The sequence below is a fragment of the Glycine max genome, chromosome 9, assembly GCF_000004515.6.
Source record: "Glycine max cultivar Williams 82 chromosome 9, Glycine_max_v4.0, whole genome shotgun sequence".
In the NCBI taxonomy this organism is placed as follows: domain Eukaryota; kingdom Viridiplantae; phylum Streptophyta; class Magnoliopsida; order Fabales; family Fabaceae; genus Glycine; species Glycine max.
Window position 1 is genome coordinate 45,478,681 of NC_038245.2, and position 17,439 is coordinate 45,496,119.

The 17,439-nt window shown below is 31.4% G+C and overlaps 3 protein-coding genes across 5 annotated transcripts; 2 read left to right on the forward strand and 1 right to left on the reverse strand.

The window, feature by feature from the left end:
* Positions 1-847: 847 nt before the first annotated feature.
* On the forward strand, positions 848-3,976 carry LOC100802865 (putative pheophytinase). Of its 2 annotated transcripts, none has more exons than XM_041004814.1 (6): positions 848-1,117; positions 1,487-2,237; positions 2,466-2,692; positions 3,025-3,216; positions 3,321-3,477; positions 3,609-3,966. In XM_041004814.1, the coding sequence occupies exons 2-6, from the start codon at positions 1,503-1,505 to the stop codon at positions 3,621-3,623; spliced, it is 1,326 nt and encodes a 441-aa protein (XP_040860748.1). In that variant the 5' UTR covers positions 848-1,117; positions 1,487-1,502; the 3' UTR covers positions 3,624-3,966. The 2 variants fall into 2 exon arrangements, with proteins under 2 accessions (XP_040860748.1, NP_001345876.1); NM_001358947.1 differs by having other exon boundaries at positions 944-1,117; positions 3,577-3,976.
* Positions 3,977-5,839: 1,863 nt separating this feature from the next.
* LOC100805152 (structure-specific endonuclease subunit slx1) lies at positions 5,840-10,367 on the forward strand. 2 transcript variants are annotated; one of them, XM_003533452.5, is made up of 3 exons: positions 5,840-6,164; positions 6,738-6,844; positions 9,734-10,367. In XM_003533452.5, the coding sequence occupies exons 1-3, from the start codon at positions 5,944-5,946 to the stop codon at positions 9,925-9,927; spliced, it is 522 nt and encodes a 173-aa protein (XP_003533500.2). In that variant the 5' UTR covers positions 5,840-5,943; the 3' UTR covers positions 9,928-10,367. The 2 variants fall into 2 exon arrangements, with proteins under 2 accessions (XP_003533500.2, XP_006587691.1); XM_006587628.3 differs by having other exon boundaries at positions 5,850-6,164; positions 6,729-6,844.
* A 1,822-nt stretch (positions 10,368-12,189) lies between these two features.
* LOC100803390 (acyl-CoA--sterol O-acyltransferase 1) lies at positions 12,190-13,736 on the reverse strand. Its single transcript, XM_003534332.5, has one exon. It carries the CDS (start codon positions 13,337-13,339, stop codon positions 12,287-12,289), a length of 1,053 nt encoding a protein of 350 aa, XP_003534380.1. The 5' UTR covers positions 13,340-13,736; the 3' UTR covers positions 12,190-12,286.
* Between the last annotated feature and the right edge of the window lie 3,703 nt (positions 13,737-17,439).

Sequence of the window (17,439 nt, forward strand, 5' to 3'; positions counted from 1 at the left end):
TGTTAATAACTTGTATAATTTGGACTTTGCCCACCAAATTTTTAATGTAAAAAATTCTCTCAATATAAATCAATAAGGATATCACAAATTGCTCTAACTTACTACCAAGAAATAGTGAAAATCACCAATATTAATAATCAACAATAAATAATCACAAAGGGGTACGTAACAATAGGAATCCCCAAAAGATGAAGAAATAGAAATCTAACTGATTAGATAGAAAACCCACAACTTCGAGGTAAATGCTATAAATTTTCACAAAGAAATAGAGCACAAATGATACATTGTAATATTATGTTAAAAAATGTTCATATATGTAATTAAAATTGTAAGTTGTATCAGTTTGTCAAGGATAATATTTCTTTCTCAACTTATCCGATTGCAATTCGCTGTTGGTATTGTAGCTCTCGAGTTTTTTTATTTATTTTTTATAATAAAAAATACTTATGTCATTTCATTAAAAACAAAAACATAATGTGAAATTCAATGAAAAATGCAAGAGCTAACATACAATGTTAACCCTGTAGAATGAGTAATAAAATTTGCTCGTATCCACTACTGAGTTGGGAAAACAGTTTTATTATATATATATATATATATATATATATATATATATATATATATATATATATATATATATATAACTCGCGAATAGCACTAGTCTAATATTATACTATTAAAAATGTTCACGTATTAAAAATGCTGCTAAGTGAAGTGGATAGGGAAATCTGCCTTCATCATTTTCGTGGTAGTGTATGTTCCCACGTGAGAAATTATTTTTGTACAAATAATATTGTAAAAATTATATGAATAATATAGTTGTTCTTATTTTAATTTTATCTGTATTTTGTCAGACACTGCGTTGTGTTGTGTTGTGTCTCTTGTGTGTGACAGCTTCACCTCCGTGCAATAATTTATTCAATTTTCTTCTTCACAACATGATGCTGAAGCTGAAATAATCAGGAAAAAGAAAAGAAAAAAAAAGATTCTTTCTTGGCTTGTCTAATGAAGGAATAAGAGCCTCCAAGCAAGGAGGAACGTGTCTGAATCTCCTTATAAACACCGAGATTTCAGAGAGAAGCAGAATCTCGTGCCACCTCCTACGTTAAGTTAAAGGGTACAGTTTTTAGAAAATTTGTATACAAAATTTCTGATAGTGGCTAGCACTGTTTTTACTATGGTTGTAAAGATGGACATTTTCGTTGGAATTAAATATGTATGACTAAAAAAAAAGAGCTATAAATTGATGTGTTCCGAATCCAGGCTTGTTTTTCTGTTTTTTGTTCTATCCTTGCTACATAATTGGTTATATTTCTGAAAGGCGTCGTATAAACAGTTAAAGTCCTCACTAATTTTTGTTTGATAGAAGAAACAATTCAATTTCGACTTCCAACCTATCCATTTTACTTTTTTTCTTTCATTGTCCGTTTTTTATGACAATCACAAAGAAATTGTAACTAAATCACTTGCTGGCTGGCCAATGCAGAATCCTATTTTTGGGCATGGAAATCCTCTCATATGGATCTGGACCATGCAGTCAAGCAGTGGATTCGAAGTGGAAATTGGTTGACAAATGCTTGAATTCACGTCAATCAAGGTTTCCCAGTGTTGGAAATGGTGGAGTTTATTATACCAATACCATTTCTAGAAGCGGGTCAGTGAGATTTCATGATACTAATAAGGAGCTTCAAAGAGATTTTGGGTCTCTGAGTGCTCTTGAAGGGTCCAAAAGAACCAATTGCAAGGCCTATAGTGAAAGTTGCGATGGCTATGTGATTGGTGGTGAAGAGGATGTAGCAGATATTGCAGGGGTAGAAGAACCTGCTACTAACAAAGTTGTCATTCCAGGTCTGCCAGATGGGTCAAATGGTGCTCCAATAAGTAGTTGCTTTTGGGAATGGAAGCCTAAGCTTAACGTGTACTATGAGAAGGCAGGGTGTGAGAACGTGGATTCCCCACATGTTCTCTTTCTTCCTGGTTTTGGTGTTGGCTCTTTCCATTATGAGAAGCAACTGAGAGATTTGGGGCGTGACACTAGAGTATGGGCACTGGATTTCCTAGGCCAGGGATTGTCCTTGCCTTTTGAAGATCCGGCTCCTCACTACAATAAGGAAGGGGTTACATCAGATGGAAATGCTTCTTCATGGGGCTTCGGAGATGAAACGGAACCATGGGCCACTAAGCTTGTATACTCTATTGATTTATGGCAAGATCAAGTTCGGTACTTCATAGAAGAGGTTAGTGTTAGTCACATGCTGTTTGATTGCAGCCATCTGGTTTTGCATTTCAGTTAATGTTTTACTCAGAGTGTTGAAAAATGTACCATTTAAAAAATTTGAGAGTATATGTTACATATAGATTGGTCAAGATCAAGAACATATAGCTGATTTTGTGTAGTTTACTGACGAGGTACCTTGTTTGTAGATATTGACCGTTGATTAATGACACAATTTGGTTTTCTGCAGGTCATTGGTGAACCAGTCTACATTGTGGGCAACTCATTGGGAGGATATGTTGCATTGTATTCTGCGGCACGTAACCCTCATTTAGTGAAAGGTGTCACACTGCTTAATGCAACTCCTTTTTGGGGGTTTCTTCCTAATCCAATTAAGAGTCCTGGTCTAGCAAAATTTTTTCCATGGGCTGGAACATTTCCACTACCTACTAATGTAAAGAGACTAACAGAGTTGGTGTAAGTATCACTTGTTTTATTCATTGCTTCATTTATGCATTATAGGAAGACATGTTTTCAATCTTCTAGTTTTGAACTTCTATGGCACATTTCATTTATGTAATTGTAACCCGCTGTCACATTCCTATGTGAATGATGATAGAGTAAGAAACTCTGCTTAATAGACCAAGTATTCTATCTGAGAAGACCAAACTAAACTTTTTCACTAGAAGAATTGTGTTGTTCTAAAATTGTGATAAATGCCTTGTTAATGCATTTTGAGAAAGTAACCTTTGTAACTACTTTCAACGTTGGACAGTGTTTTGACTGAGTAATGTTTTTTTTCCCTCTAGGTGGGAGAAAATTAGTGATCCTGCAAGTATTGCTGAGGTACTTAATCAGGTTTATGCAGAGAATTCAACAAATGTAGATAGTGTATTTTCACGCATAATTGAAACCACAAGGCATCCTGCAGCAGCAGCAGCATTTGCTTCAATTATGTTTGCTCCCCGGGCCGAATTATCTTTCAGTGAAGCGTTATCAGGGTAGATAGTACTACATATCTAAACTAGTATAAGATTTGTGTGAATGCCATCTATATTTATGGTTCCATTCCAAGTTAATGATTTTAAGTTAATTTGCAATTTAGATGTCGAAAAAGCAATGTGCCAATTTGCCTAATGTATGGAAAAGAAGATCCCTGGGTAAGGCCACTTTGGGGACACCAGGTTAAAAGGCAGGTGCCTGAAGCTTCATATTATCAAATTAGCCCTGCTGGTCACTGTCCTCATGATGAAGTCCCTGAGGTATACTATACAATTCCTCACTAACCAGTAGTTTAAATCTTGAAAGTTTGATGAAGAAACCATTTTGTTGGTTTATCTGTAATTAATACATGATGGTAGGTCATAAATTTCTTGCTACGTGGGTGGATCAGAAATCTAGAGTCTGAGGGTTCTATCTCATTGCCACTGCTTGAGGGCCTAGACAGTCTGAAACAAGCTAATGCCAGGGAGTTAGAATTTATCAGAGAAGGTTCAACAAAATCAGTGATGGTCAGATTTTACGAATCCACATTCTCCCTTTGGGACAGGATAAGATCTTACATCAACCATCGATCTAAGTTGAGAAATTCGGCAACCAAATCTCAATGAAATGATGAGCCTACGCTGTCAAATTATCCTCTCAGATTCAGTTTGTATCAAGGAAATAATGTTCATTTAAAATTATTATTTTTTGATTGATCCATGTACATTAATTATTAACTATATAGTAAGAATCAGTTGCCATTGTCGTATGCTTGCAAACATTACCCATCAGTACAGGACATGCCAAATAATCTCATAAATATATATTGGTTCTAATATCCGGCACGCAACAGTAGATGGCGACTGTGACATTAGCTATATTGGTGATGCTAGTTTTAAGTTTTAACGTGGGAGACAAGATAACATAGCAGCATCTTTCAATGGGATTTTTTTTAAGGATTCCTTAAGTGAAGAAATTATTTTTTTTCATTGGAGCAAAATTTACATAACAGAAAAAGTTTTTTAAAAATAAAATTTATATTTTATGTAAGAAATTATTTTTCAGCAATAAAAATAATATTTATTTGACATATAAAAACATCATAATTAAATAGAAAATTATATATGAATTTGTTATAATAACATGACACGGTGAAAATAAAAAACAAACTGTGAGGACTACAAAAATTAATTTAAGAAATTCACTTAAAATTTTTTCATTGGAGATACACTAAGGGTGAGGTAAAATTTTATTCTCTGGTTTATTAATTAATATTTTTTATTTATTTTTTCTATCGTGCTTTATTCCCCTTTCCTTTTGTTCAATTTCATGATTTTTTAAAAAGAAATTAATAAAAAATAATAATTTTTATGACATCCTGTCTTTCATTTATTTTTGTAAACCAAACCGTATACATAATTTCAAATTTTAGTTTCTTTACCATCAATCTTAAGTCTTAAATTTAGCTTAATCTTATTACACTAGAGTTTTATTGGAAATTTAGCAAACTATAATATTTGATATTACTTGTGTTATATATATATATATATATATAATCTAAGATTTAAATTCCTCAAAAATAAGTAGAGTAAATTTTTACTGGGTAAATTATCAGTAGGTTCATTAGTTATAGAATATGGTTTACATAATTTTAGATTTTTACTACATTTCAACCAATAATAAAAAAATGTATTAGATACTGTATCACTAATATTTTTCTTATTTGTTTATATCAAGAAAAGGATGGGATTGTTTATGCATTTTTTTTAATAAAAAAACTAAAGTTTTACACAAAGTGATTCTTATATGATTTTAGTTTGAAAAATGATGTGCCAGTTTTTGTTTATATTTATTTTTTGAAATAAATGTTTATTTTAATAAAATAAGTATTTTTTTTATTATTTTTTTCAGTATATTTGCTTAAACTATTTCTGCTTAAAAGATTTTTTTTATTTTAAGAAATAAATTATATTTGTTTCTTAAAAAATTACTTATATAAAAATATTTATTTTAAAATTATTTTTTTATAAGTTTAAATAAACTCATTCAATATTTAAGTTTTATTTGAATGAATTTCTTTATAAACATATAAGAGAAAAAGAATAAAAAGGTAAAATAAATTTCTCCCTTATGCTAAAATCAACTTATGTTTTTAACTTAATTTTTTTAAAAAAAAACTTATGTATTTAACTTTTATAGAAGCTCTTTAGCTTTTCCAAAAGTTAAAATGTATATAAATTAATTTTAACTTATAATTGTAAAATAGCTTCATACATTTCTACCTCCTTATCTTTTTTTTTTTAAGTGTTTATGAAGAAATTCATTCAAATAATGCCTTAATATTTTATTGAAGAAAGTTCATGTGGTACTATGTTTTGATAAAAAATTGTTTAAATCTATTTGGAAATATTTTTAAAAATTATAAAACACAATTTAACTTTTTTTTTCTGTCAATTTTTGTTTCAGTCTTTCTCAAACTTATTTAAATTTTGCTTTTGTTAGGGTTATTATTAAGATATTTATCTAACCTTTCATTTCATTTTTATTCTATTTTTTTTAGCTGGATTTCATTTTTATTCTATTATTTTTCTCTTTTTTCTTCTTCTTATTGTTTCTGACATTATTTATCACTTTCACATCTATCCGTTTATTTATGACTTTAGTTTCTTCCAGCCGAGACAGAAAATTTGAACATATGTTCCTTTTTTGTTACAACGTTGTTGTTTCCAACGGTACAACGGTAGATGATGGGAACGCTATCTACGCAATTTCGTTCCATCAAACGCCCAAATTCAAACCCTAAACTATCCAAATCGTCATCTCCTACAAAATCAGAAATTAAATTCAACGCTAAACCAAAACCAAAATCAGAGTCAGAGTCAGAGTCATGGTCTGTTTATCTCATCCTCTCCACCAACCATCCTATCAAAACCTACGTTGGAATTACAAACAATTTCCCTCGCCGGTAATTTTCATTTTCAATTAAATTGTAGTCTAATTGTCATCTTGTCCAATGGGTGCTGAATTTTATTTTATTACTTTCCTTTTGATGTTTTGCATCGCATTTCTGTGATGCGACGTATCGTACTTTTTGTATCTGTGTGTCTATGTTTTTTCCCCATTAAAATTAGTCAGTGATCTGATTAGTTTTGGGGTTAGATTTGTTTCCGAGGGAAATTACAATACTTCTGTTCTGTAGTGTAAAATTTCCTAGGATTCTGCTAAGAAAATTGCAGTTTGAGTTGTGACACTAGTTAAGTTAGAGGTTAATCAATGTAAAAGTAAATCACTATTCAGTAAAAAAAAAAAGTAAATCACTATTCAGTAAAAAAAAAAAAGTAAATCATTACTTTCCTTTATGACGTTAATGTGTTGTCATACACCCCGTTCAAATTTTGTTCTTTTGGTCTAGCTTATTTTGTTATAGCTTTTTATTTACCCTCAATTTGATGTGTTCCATTTACAAAGCTGATGTCTGCAATTTACCCTCAATTTAAAGAAATAGGTGTTTGATTTGTACTTATCTTAGTTGGTGTAGTTTGAAGCAGCATAACGGTGAACTTAAAGGTGGTGCAAAGGCATCCCGTGCTGGAAGACCTTGGATTTGTGCATGCATAATTTGTGGTTTTACAGACCGAAGTGAAGGTATATGTGTCTACTTTTTTGTGTTCTTTTATTTACATCATGATACTACATGATTGTTTGTCCGTTGTTATTGGCTCAACTTATTCGGAGAAAGAAAATTATTAATTTACTTATATGTTCTTGTAGCTTTTTTTAAAAAAAAAAACTATTTTCCCTTTGATGTTTTTCTATTTGGTGGGTGCTATTTGTGACTAGTCACCTGCTAAATCTTGATGCAGTTGTATTGTAATTTCTATATCATATGTGAACTCTACCCTTTATTGTGAAGAAGATATAAAGGATCAAAATGCTATTTAGGTGCTTTGAACATATAAGTCAATTGGTTTCTGCCTCTATTCAATAAAACCTTCAGTTGGACTTATATAAAAATTATTGGAGGGAACTAATTGATCAATTTTTACAGTTCCTGTTCTTCCATTGATATAACCTATGATGTTATTCAATATGACTTAAATCAGCTAGTTTGTACTTTATAAGCTAATTTTACCAAACATATTGTTGTGAGCTTTGTCAATTAAAAAAAAAATTGTTAAATGTGGCCAGATCTTTAATGTTTCATTCTCCAGTTCCTATCAGTTTTAGGGGGTGATTGCTAAATGCTTGACTTCAACACCATTCCTTATTAATAGAGTGCCTTCTCCTCTACTTAAGGCCAACTCTCCATAGCAATTGTTGTATCAAAAGGAGTCAGATTACTGGGCAGTAAGGGTTTTCGGTTGTCAATCCTTTGCATCCACCCTACCCATTCAAAGGACTAAATTCAGTCCTCACTCCTAAGGCAGTCCCTGATGTGTTTGTGGGTTATCCTATTGGTCACAAGTGTTACAAACTGTATAACTTGTAGAGAGTGGACTGTTAACTTTTTGACAAGTGTATCAATTTGTCAAAGTAATATTAAACTGTAAGACAGAGTGTCGAGTTCACAGGAACTTTGATTGTACTCAAAGTTTGTATATATCTAATTTTAAATGAAAGAATGACTAAAAACAAATATTTTTCAGAGTGATAGTGCAGAAACCTAAAGTTTAATAATAAATAAGGATATAAAAGCAGACCAAGATGCAAGAGACAAGAAAAACAAACACTTGGAAGTGAAAAATGATTCTTGGTTCAGATTTTTGTAGAAATGTTGGGTGTTTGGCCTACCAAAGTGACTTTTGATGCAATGTTAAGGGTTTTTCACCATTTAAAGTTATTTCAACTATTATCTTCATCAACTAAACTACTCTAACCATGATCCCTCGTGTGAAAGTGCCTAAATCACTTGATTTCACTCCTAATCCCTTAAAAGCTAAGCCAAATGATTTGCTTAAGAATAAAAATGCTTAAATAAGACTAAATAACATCATTCTATCCCTAGACATGGATTACTTAGAAGCTCCTTCAAGTTCTTAAGGTAAAAACATTTCCCAATGATCAAAAGCTTATAACATACATGCAAATGAGTGATCAAACCATAAACAAAGCAATAAATATAGAAAGGAAGCAATAATATTGAAATAACATATGGATAGTAAAGATCACTAAAACGCTACACAATCATGCTTGGTATCCAACCCCCCACAATGTGTAATTTAGCCTCTCATTGTCATGAAAAGCTCAAAAACAAGATATGAAACAATGAAATGGAAGAAGAGTTCCAAAGTGAGTGTTTTGCTTCAGACGTGCCCTTGCTGCCCACTCCCTCCAAAAGCACAGTGCAACCTCTTTTATATCCTCCAAAACGCTACACAATCATGCTTTTCGAAAATCAATATGTGCTAACGCTTAGCGTACATGCATAGTACAGCTAGCTTAAGAGACCATGCGCTAAGCCTCCTGATGTGCACTAAGTGCCCTTGCATGATAATGTTGGCTCCCAACTTGGCTTCTCGCACTGAGCGTGCAATGGCGCGCTGAGCGCATTGCTCCAATTCTACATCATCTTCCAATCTTCTGTTGATGTATCGAAACTCTACAAAAAATAGAGCAAAACCTGTAAATTTACTAACTTTAGCATTGGGATAAAAACTCAGAAGCTAAATTCCTATCTTTTCAAGTCAAAAGGAGTATTAAAAGAGAAGAAATCAGATGATTGCTATATAATTTAAGTGTACCAACTAAGTATGCATAACAATTATCATGGACCTTCTTTATGCACAGATTCCTCTGTTGATCAATTTCCTGAGTTGGTAATACCAGTCCCTTCATCTGACATGACTACTGCTTGCACTTCCTCATATCCATCATCAAATCCAGCCAAAGAGTCATACAGTAACCCACACACTGTCTTGCCTAAGAGATATTGAAGAATCTCAAGCCTTTTAGTTTTAGATACCAACATGAGACGAAGGTATACAAATTAGAAAAAAAAAGGGTGAGGAAATATATTGATAACCGAAAAGATAGCAGTTTAACTAATTGACAAATAACCGAATTACCTAAATTATTTAAGTTATATTATGTGTACTAAAATAAAATTTTCCCCGCTGTAGTAATCTGATGTAGCTAGTGTTGAGATGAGAAATAAGAAGATAATTATATGTTTTTATATTTCTCATTTTTACTGTATTACCCTGTGATCTGTTATCATTTTTAGTATCACAAGTATCTTTTCCATAGGGTTGGCTATTTGATAGCCCCTTTAATTTACTGGTGATTGGTAATTCGGGGAATTTTTACAGTATTACCCAATTTTATGCTGTAATGACAAACCCTAATTTGTCTTCTTTTTTTTTAATCTTTTGCAATACCTCGAAGCCATCCTTGCAATATTATAATCCAGCTATCTTTTACTGAATTGACTAGGATGCTCTTCCTATGTAAAAGATCTGTAAAGGATTTCAGCATTGCCAATTTCTCAACTTAGAAGTTGATGCATTTTTGTTTTGTTTTATTTCATCAATGTAGCTAGTGTATTTGAATCAAAATGGAAAACTTTCTCAAGGAGAGCTCCCCGCAAAAATCAAAATGACAATCTCTCCAAGCAAAGTGAAGATTCATCATTACCACTGCTGCGACACAGACAAGCGGCTCTGAATAGAGTGAAAGGTTCACTCGACTGCGCTCACTTAGAAATTATTTGGCATTTGGATCCATTGTGATCCAACTGCCACAATGTATGTGTTTTGATTATGTAATTGTAATAAGTTCAAATAGCAAAACATAGGCCATAAGAGAAATATTAAGAACACATTTTGTGTTATTAGTTAAAATTTATTGAAAATTATAAAATTATAAGTGGATTTCATTAAGTAAAAAGTGAGATCCTCCAAATTTTATAATTTTTTATAATAAAGAATATTAAAAAGAGTGCGTAGCTAGCATTTTTCTATATTTGATAGTACTAGCAAATTGTACCAGACATTGATTGGTTCTTGTAGTAAGGTCTTTGTATAGTATATAAGTGACGAAAGGTTATAATTTAAAACCAGCTATTGGGTATGTGGAGCATGGACTCATGAAGGGAGAATATTGTAGTATTGTACCATATGCATTGCTTGGTTCTTGAAGTAAGGAATGAAACGTTAATGTAGCATGAAAATACTGATGCAGGGATATGACTTATTTAAAGGAAGTGGTGCACTTTAGAAGTATAATTATAACCGTTGGTTAGAACCTAAACTAACAGTTGGAATTGTGATAAGATTCATACAAATGTATGATAAACAATAAAGTTGTTACAATTATCACCTAAAATACAATTCCACTGTTTCAAAGGAGTTAAATTCATAGTTGTAGTGGACTAGTGGTTGTGATTCATATACCATACTGCTACAAAGGTGGAGCAATTTTTAGTTGTTTTTATACAAGAGTAAATCTATAATTTGGTCTTCAAAAGTGACCACCTGTATTTAGTCCGGGGAAATTTCCATCTATACAATTTATTTCTGAATCTCTTAATTCTATGGCAACTTAGTTCACAAATTTGTTGATCATGACAAATTTAGAGCATTTTTTTAGAAAAAAAAAAAGCTGTCTTTTGGGATGATTTTTTTTTAAGTATGTTCGGCAGTAAAGGGATAAAATGTTTTTTTTAATGGACTTATATGAAGAAAAAAAAAGTCATTTTCATTCTGAAAATGTAGAAATTCATAAATTCTTTCTAAAAGATAAAAAAAATTAAAATTTAATTCCCCAAAATATAAAAGGTGGGATAAATATCTTTACATTAATGAATCCGCTTATGTGATACGTCAAAACAAAAATATCATAAAAATATTTGTTGCTCACCGGATATTCATCAAAATGTTTAATGAACTAATTTGTCAATTTCATTTTTCATTTTCCTTATCCCCTTTTCTTCGACCACCTTTGGTCATATTTTTGACAATTTTTCCCTTTTTTTCTCTCCTTATTTTTCTTTTTCCTTTTTATATAGATCTACAAATTTCATTTCCAATTTAGATCTATAAATTTCACAATTCATTCATTCATCCACGGGTCAAACCCAAATACAAGCAATCCACCATTTGGATATTTTTGTTTCTCAAAAAGCTTCGACTTCATCATTATTTTCTACATATTTTTATTTTAATATGGTCAAATTATCACATTATTTTCTACTTATGTTTGGTAGTATTATGTTATTATAGATACAATTAATATGGTCATACACTTAATTTCTGAATTTGGTCGTCTTTTATTTTAAATAGATTAGTTTGTCTAAATTCAATTGATTAAGAAATTAAACTGTGCTTTAATTATTATACACTATTAATGTAACTTTTTTTTACATTATCAACCTATTATAATTTATGATATGTGTAACTTTTAAGATAATTAAAATAAAACTTAAATTTTTTTAAAGATGTGATTTTATAATTGATTTATGATTTACAAACTTTTAAAAAACTGAATCAATATAAATGTTCACTAATTAAAAAAGAGTTCCAGTTAAAAAAGTTGTAAAAAATACGATTGATCAGTTTTGATGTTGGTCTTCCATCTTATTATAATTTGCATTCCAAGTTGTTTCAAACATATTAACAAAATCTAAATGAAAGAGAATAAATTTTTTTTACAAAAACAATATTATATATCATCATTGGTTTATTTTATATTTTTATTTCTTATATTATTAATATTATAAATAATTAATGTTATATTAAATAATCAAAATGATAATATTTTTCTTCGATTATTATGGAACGGAAAAAGTAATGTTAATACAATTGTCATAAAGACACATTTAAATTTTAATAATTCTGTCTTTTCAGTGCACTGAATGCTTTCATTAAAAACGAAAAAAGTGCATGAAAAAAGGTGAATATTTTCCATTTTAACATACAAGTAATTTTTATTATCATCAATAAAATTATAAATCTAGTAAGTATTAGAGAAGAATGAGGCATGCATCATTTAATAGGTAATGCTTGTTTATTAAATAAGAAATGAATCGCATAGTAGTGATAAAAGACGACTTATAAAAATATGCTCGAAACATGCATATTATCCCCACACCTAAAGATTACTATTATGAAAGATGCCGCAAGTGAGATTGTTTAGAAGCTGCCCTAACTCAGCGTATTCCTGAAACGCCTTAACATCAATCTGACACCGTATGAACTCCGGCAGGAACAGGCTAATGCCGGTGGCTAAGACAAATCCGACGGTCAATGGCCCCGACACAAACCTCGGCAACCGGCACCTGGCTGTGAGGGCCCTCTTGAACGCAATCTCCACCGTCAGGAAGATCCCATGTAGGACAAAGAACCACGTCATCCAGAAGGTGGGCTGCAACCTCCCCATGTAGAACAGTATCAACTCATGCATCAAACCAGAAACCACAAAGGTTCCAAACACCGCTGGTAGTGGGGCCCACTTGGGACCCACGACATTCACTGCAGCTTTCAATGTGGGATCGTACACCGTTGGTCGCAGGATGCTGGTGACCATGAGGTTCCATCTTCTCCCCCAGAAGTCTTGCAGTGAGGTTGAGCTCAGTGGATCATTGAACTGTGGCTCCAGCTCCAACCCCATCATGCTTCGAGCCATGGCTGCAACCATGGCTAAGATTATTTCCAACAAAAAGTAGATGTGGAAACAGTACATACACATTATCGCTTTCGGATGAATACGATCACTGTAGTCATAGATTTTCAGCAAAACGCCCAAAGCAAGACCCTCTATGGCATACCGTATCATTGAAGATGGATTTGGATGTGGGGTTTTACCATTTTGACGAGGTTGATTTTGTTGGATCTTGATAGGGAAGCACGCAACAGCAACAAAACGTGGAAGAGAGATTAATGGGTGAGAGGACAAAGGTCCCATATCGAAAGCAAAGAGTAAGAGTTTGAAGTTTGCTAGCCAGGCGAGGAAGAAACCTATGGTGCCAGTCAAGTGTACAGAAGAAAAGCTGAGAGGAATGAAAATGTACAAGCATATGATGGGAAGAAGAAACACAAGTCTTTTTATTCCTGGAGGGACCAATTTGCGGATCCAATAACAGTAGCATAAAGATATGACAACTGAGGGGCACACCTTGATCAGATTCATCATGTCACCTTCCATAACTGCTCAATATTCAATTGTCGTAAGAGCAATGCAATGCTCAAGTACTAATCAATCAAATTCTCTTATCCTAACTCGCAAACCCTGGGAGGGCTCTACTGTACACCAATTCTCAACTTCTCAGGCCTGGAGAATCTGTGAGTAACTCTTGTTAGTTTTAAGGTTAAAGTTTGTGGCTAGCATTAAAAAATATTAATGTTTATACAACAAACTATTTATTATACTATTGATCAGCAATAATTGACTTTAACCATGTCTTTACAAAATACAATAAATTCATACCAAGATAACTGGAAATTGCAACCAACAATAACCCCAATACAGTTGCAGTGTAAACTAAAATAGAAAAAGCTAGCTAACCCAGACGAACTCTAATTAACTACGAGCAGTTAATTAACTCTAGAAACTAGTTATTCGACAAGAGTGTATGAAATAAAATTTTATTATCTAGTTTGCACATTGACAACACATTTTTCATATTGTATGATTGCCAGACCGGAAGAAAATGGTATGGCTTTAGAGTTCGAATTATGTTGCGTGCATTAGCTTACATTTTCTCAGTTTTTTTTTGTTTATAAAATTTTCCTATATTTTTTTGGGTGAATAATGCAAGTATTCTTATATAAATTTGAAAAAAAAAATTCTTCCCACTAGCTAGATCTGTTAACTTGTGCGTGTTAAATGTTAAAAGGTTTGAGTGCCTATTACCAATTTCCCTCTCCAGCCTCGCAGCTTTATGAAAACAAAAGTGAATTAACCAAGTCAAATCATCCTTCTCTTTCAATCTCCTCCCATAATTAACAAACTGTTCCGGCTTTTCGTAATTTGCTGCGTGATATTGCCAATTAATGATTGTCACTTTTTTGAAGTTTCGAATGATTTCAAGGCTGATTACATAATCGACTATTGTCGCTTTCTTTATACCTATATATAAAGATTGGTTTCGTTTAACTTGCACATCGGCTATATACACCTGTTGCTGAAAACATGCATGACCTATTCTTAATCGGCAAATGAAATGGTTCTCCTCAAATATGATAAGCACAGAAAATGAAACATGCCATGTTTCAACCAATGATGCATATGTTTTACCTCCAAGGGGTGCCTCTGGAACATTATTACCTGGAAAGGATACAATATCTACACATCTCTCATTGTGAATTCGACCAAATCAAAACTTTAAAATTAATGATGCAATCCGTCCAAACCAAAGTATATGAGCTAAGATCTTTTGATGAAGCTTTAGGTAATTATCTAATTATATGCCCCGTGAAATGAGAAGGATGGGCTAATTTTGAAGTTAATATCTTAAGGCTGAAACAATTGTTTGAGGAGTGTAAATAGACCAGTCATGGAAAAGCCATTAGCCAAAACAGTTTTGTTTTGAGAGAGCTTGAGATAGAAATTAATTGTTTGACTTGGTTGGTTTTTATTGTCAACCCTTTGATACATCCAACGGTCTACAAAGCTACTGCAGATAGGCTGTAAAGGGTATTGCGCTGCAAAGGATCGGAAGTCGGAATTCATTACAAACCTCTTGGAAATCTGAATTGATTATCCCAAATTACCAATTATTAATAAATTTCAAAAACATCAGAGAATTTAGCCATAAAAAAGACTATATTAGAAGAAAGGCAAATAAATCATTGATATTTCGTACGAGATCTGTTTCCTTTACATTAATCTCCATTCCAATCAAAGCAGAGAAAAACCAAGCAGTACAAGAATTCCACATGATAAAACAGATTCGGTAGCATTTTAGGATATTTCCTTCCTTTTGTATACTCTTGAAGTACATGACTATCAGGTAAAATTAATAAGCATTTTTTAAAAAAATTCTTAAATTATTAATTTTAAATTAATTTTTCCTTTCAAATATCAAATAATTATTTTTAACTTTATATTAAAATTAAATTTTTAGATAATAGTTGATTATTCTAAAAAAAAGATATTAGTCAATTATTCATAGTGTCAAATCAATTCTTTTTATTTTAAAATTTTCTAGTTTCCAAAATCTCAACTCTACTACTTTAGTATATTAAATTAATTAAAGTGCAATGGCCTAATCTCTTTTCTTATTAAAGAAAGCACATATCATTTTTATTTATTTTTAAAATAAATTATAATTTGTTAAAAAGTAAATTCAAGCATATTAGGTCTACAAATTTAGATTTTTATATTTGTGATGTATTTTTTAGATTCTAGCTGAATTAATGCACATATATCTCATGGTAATTTTAAATAAGTTTAATTATGTTTTTCATATATAAAATATAGGTCATTTTCGTATTATTATTTAGCATTCATTTTTTCCAATCAAGTATCTGAAAAAAAATTCAATTTCATTTTACTACATGTCATTAGTCGTATTTTGTTAAATGATAACGTGATAGACAGAATGTCACGTCATCACGTCTTGTCATAGACATCTCATTATCATGTCATCACCTTCAATGATGTGATAATGATATGTCAACGATTGAGCGTAATGACGTGACACCATGTTTGTCACTTCATTACTTAACGGAAAAGAATAACGACAGGTCATAAGTTCAAACATAAAAATTGTATAAGCAGACTACCACGTCATCACGTCCAATCACTGACACGTAATTGTTATGTCATTGAAGGTGATGAGTGACAATGAGGTGTTCGTAACAAGACGTTATGACATGACACCTTGTCTCTCATGTTATCACTTAACAAAAAACGACTAACGACAGATAGCAAAGTGAAACTATTTTTTTTTTCAAACACTTGGTTGAGAAAAAAATGAAAGTTACATAGTAATCTGAAAACGACATACGTTTCAGGTATGAAAAACTTAATTAAACATTTTAAATATCTATAAAATTTTAAAGATACTTGTCAATTATCTTAAATTGTACAATTCCACTCTATATTCTAAAGCTAACTTGTCATTATTTTAAGATTAAGTTTCACTATTATTAATTTGTGACTTTTTCATTAATTAAGAATTCTATTTTACTTTTTTTCTAACCATGATATTAGTATGACTAATATTTATCAGGTGAGCACACACAAGTGAGAATTCTCCTTTCAATATGGTTTATTGCATACCCAAAGGATCAATTAAGATTCAAACCATATATCATTTGGTTAAGAGACATAAATGGTTATCATTTATTGTAATCGTTATTGTTATTTCATTCTTATGTATACTTTTTATTATGTTTAAATATTATTTTCTAAACTTAATATCGAATTTATTCAATTTAATTTAAAATTTAAAAATTGACACGTTGAATGAAATTGAAGATATTTTTCCTATATAGATAAACTAAAATTCAAAATTATTTAAGCTTAATCGATTATAATTCAAATTTAATTTTAACATACTAAATAGATTTTAATATTTTTTTTATAAATATAGTTAATGAATTTTGTAGTCAACTATGATAGACTCCTTGCTCCTGCTTTTTAAAATTTGCAATTTTATCTTTTTAATAAGATAGCATAGTCTCCACACACACACACACACACAAAAAAAAAGATAACATAGCTAGTATCGTTAAAAATAAACAAAATCATAAAATAATTGACCTTACAATTGTACCGGATTAATTACACCTAGCTACCCAAATTTGCATGATAGCTATCATCTGCCTCTATCTTATTTCTTTCAGCCATAAGTGGGAATACCTGTCACTTGGACCAGTTGCCAAAATCCCATCGACATCTCACCATCTCACCAACTCAAACTAAAAAAACAAAATATGGCAACACTAGCATTCTAATAAACAATCATAAGGAAGAACCCACTAGACGATAGAGATAACAAGAGTGATTGGATAAGTAATTCAGATATTGAAAACTTGAAAATAATATGGAACAGGAAATATCTTTGTTGTGCTATAACCACCTAACAAGGTTGTTTATTTTGGGAAGCACATACTGATAATCATTAGTACATCAGAAGTTTGAGAAGACTTCCTTCATTAGAAAGTATATTCCTTTGAACGAGTAACTACATAACAAACATTTCTATCTTATGCATAGTACTAAATATTATTAACATTTTGGTTAGATATTTGTGAAGAGTTTGTAAGATGATGATAATGTGGAAGCATGAAGAATTG

Bases quoted from the DNA above. Each gene is read 5' to 3' on its own strand.
- LOC100805152 (XM_006587628.3), top strand. From the start codon at position 5,944: ATGATGGGAACGCTATCTACGCAATTTCGTTCCATCAAACGCCCAAAT. The intron at 6,165-6,728 runs GTAATTTTCATT...TACTTATCTTAG, and splicing joins ACAAACAATTTCCCTCGCCG to TTGGTGTAGTTTGAAGCAGC. The intron at 6,845-9,733 runs GTATATGTGTCT...TCATCAATGTAG, and splicing joins TTTTACAGACCGAAGTGAAG to CTAGTGTATTTGAATCAAAA.
- LOC100802865 (NM_001358947.1), top strand. From the start codon at position 1,503: ATGGAAATCCTCTCATATGGATCTGGACCATGCAGTCAAGCAGTGGAT. The intron at 2,693-3,024 runs GTAAGTATCACT...TTTTCCCTCTAG, and splicing joins AAGAGACTAACAGAGTTGGT to GTGGGAGAAAATTAGTGATC. The intron at 3,217-3,320 runs GTAGATAGTACT...TTTGCAATTTAG, and splicing joins TTCAGTGAAGCGTTATCAGG to ATGTCGAAAAAGCAATGTGC.
- LOC100803390 (XM_003534332.5), bottom strand. From the start codon at position 13,339: ATGGAAGGTGACATGATGAATCTGATCAAGGTGTGCCCCTCAGTTGTC.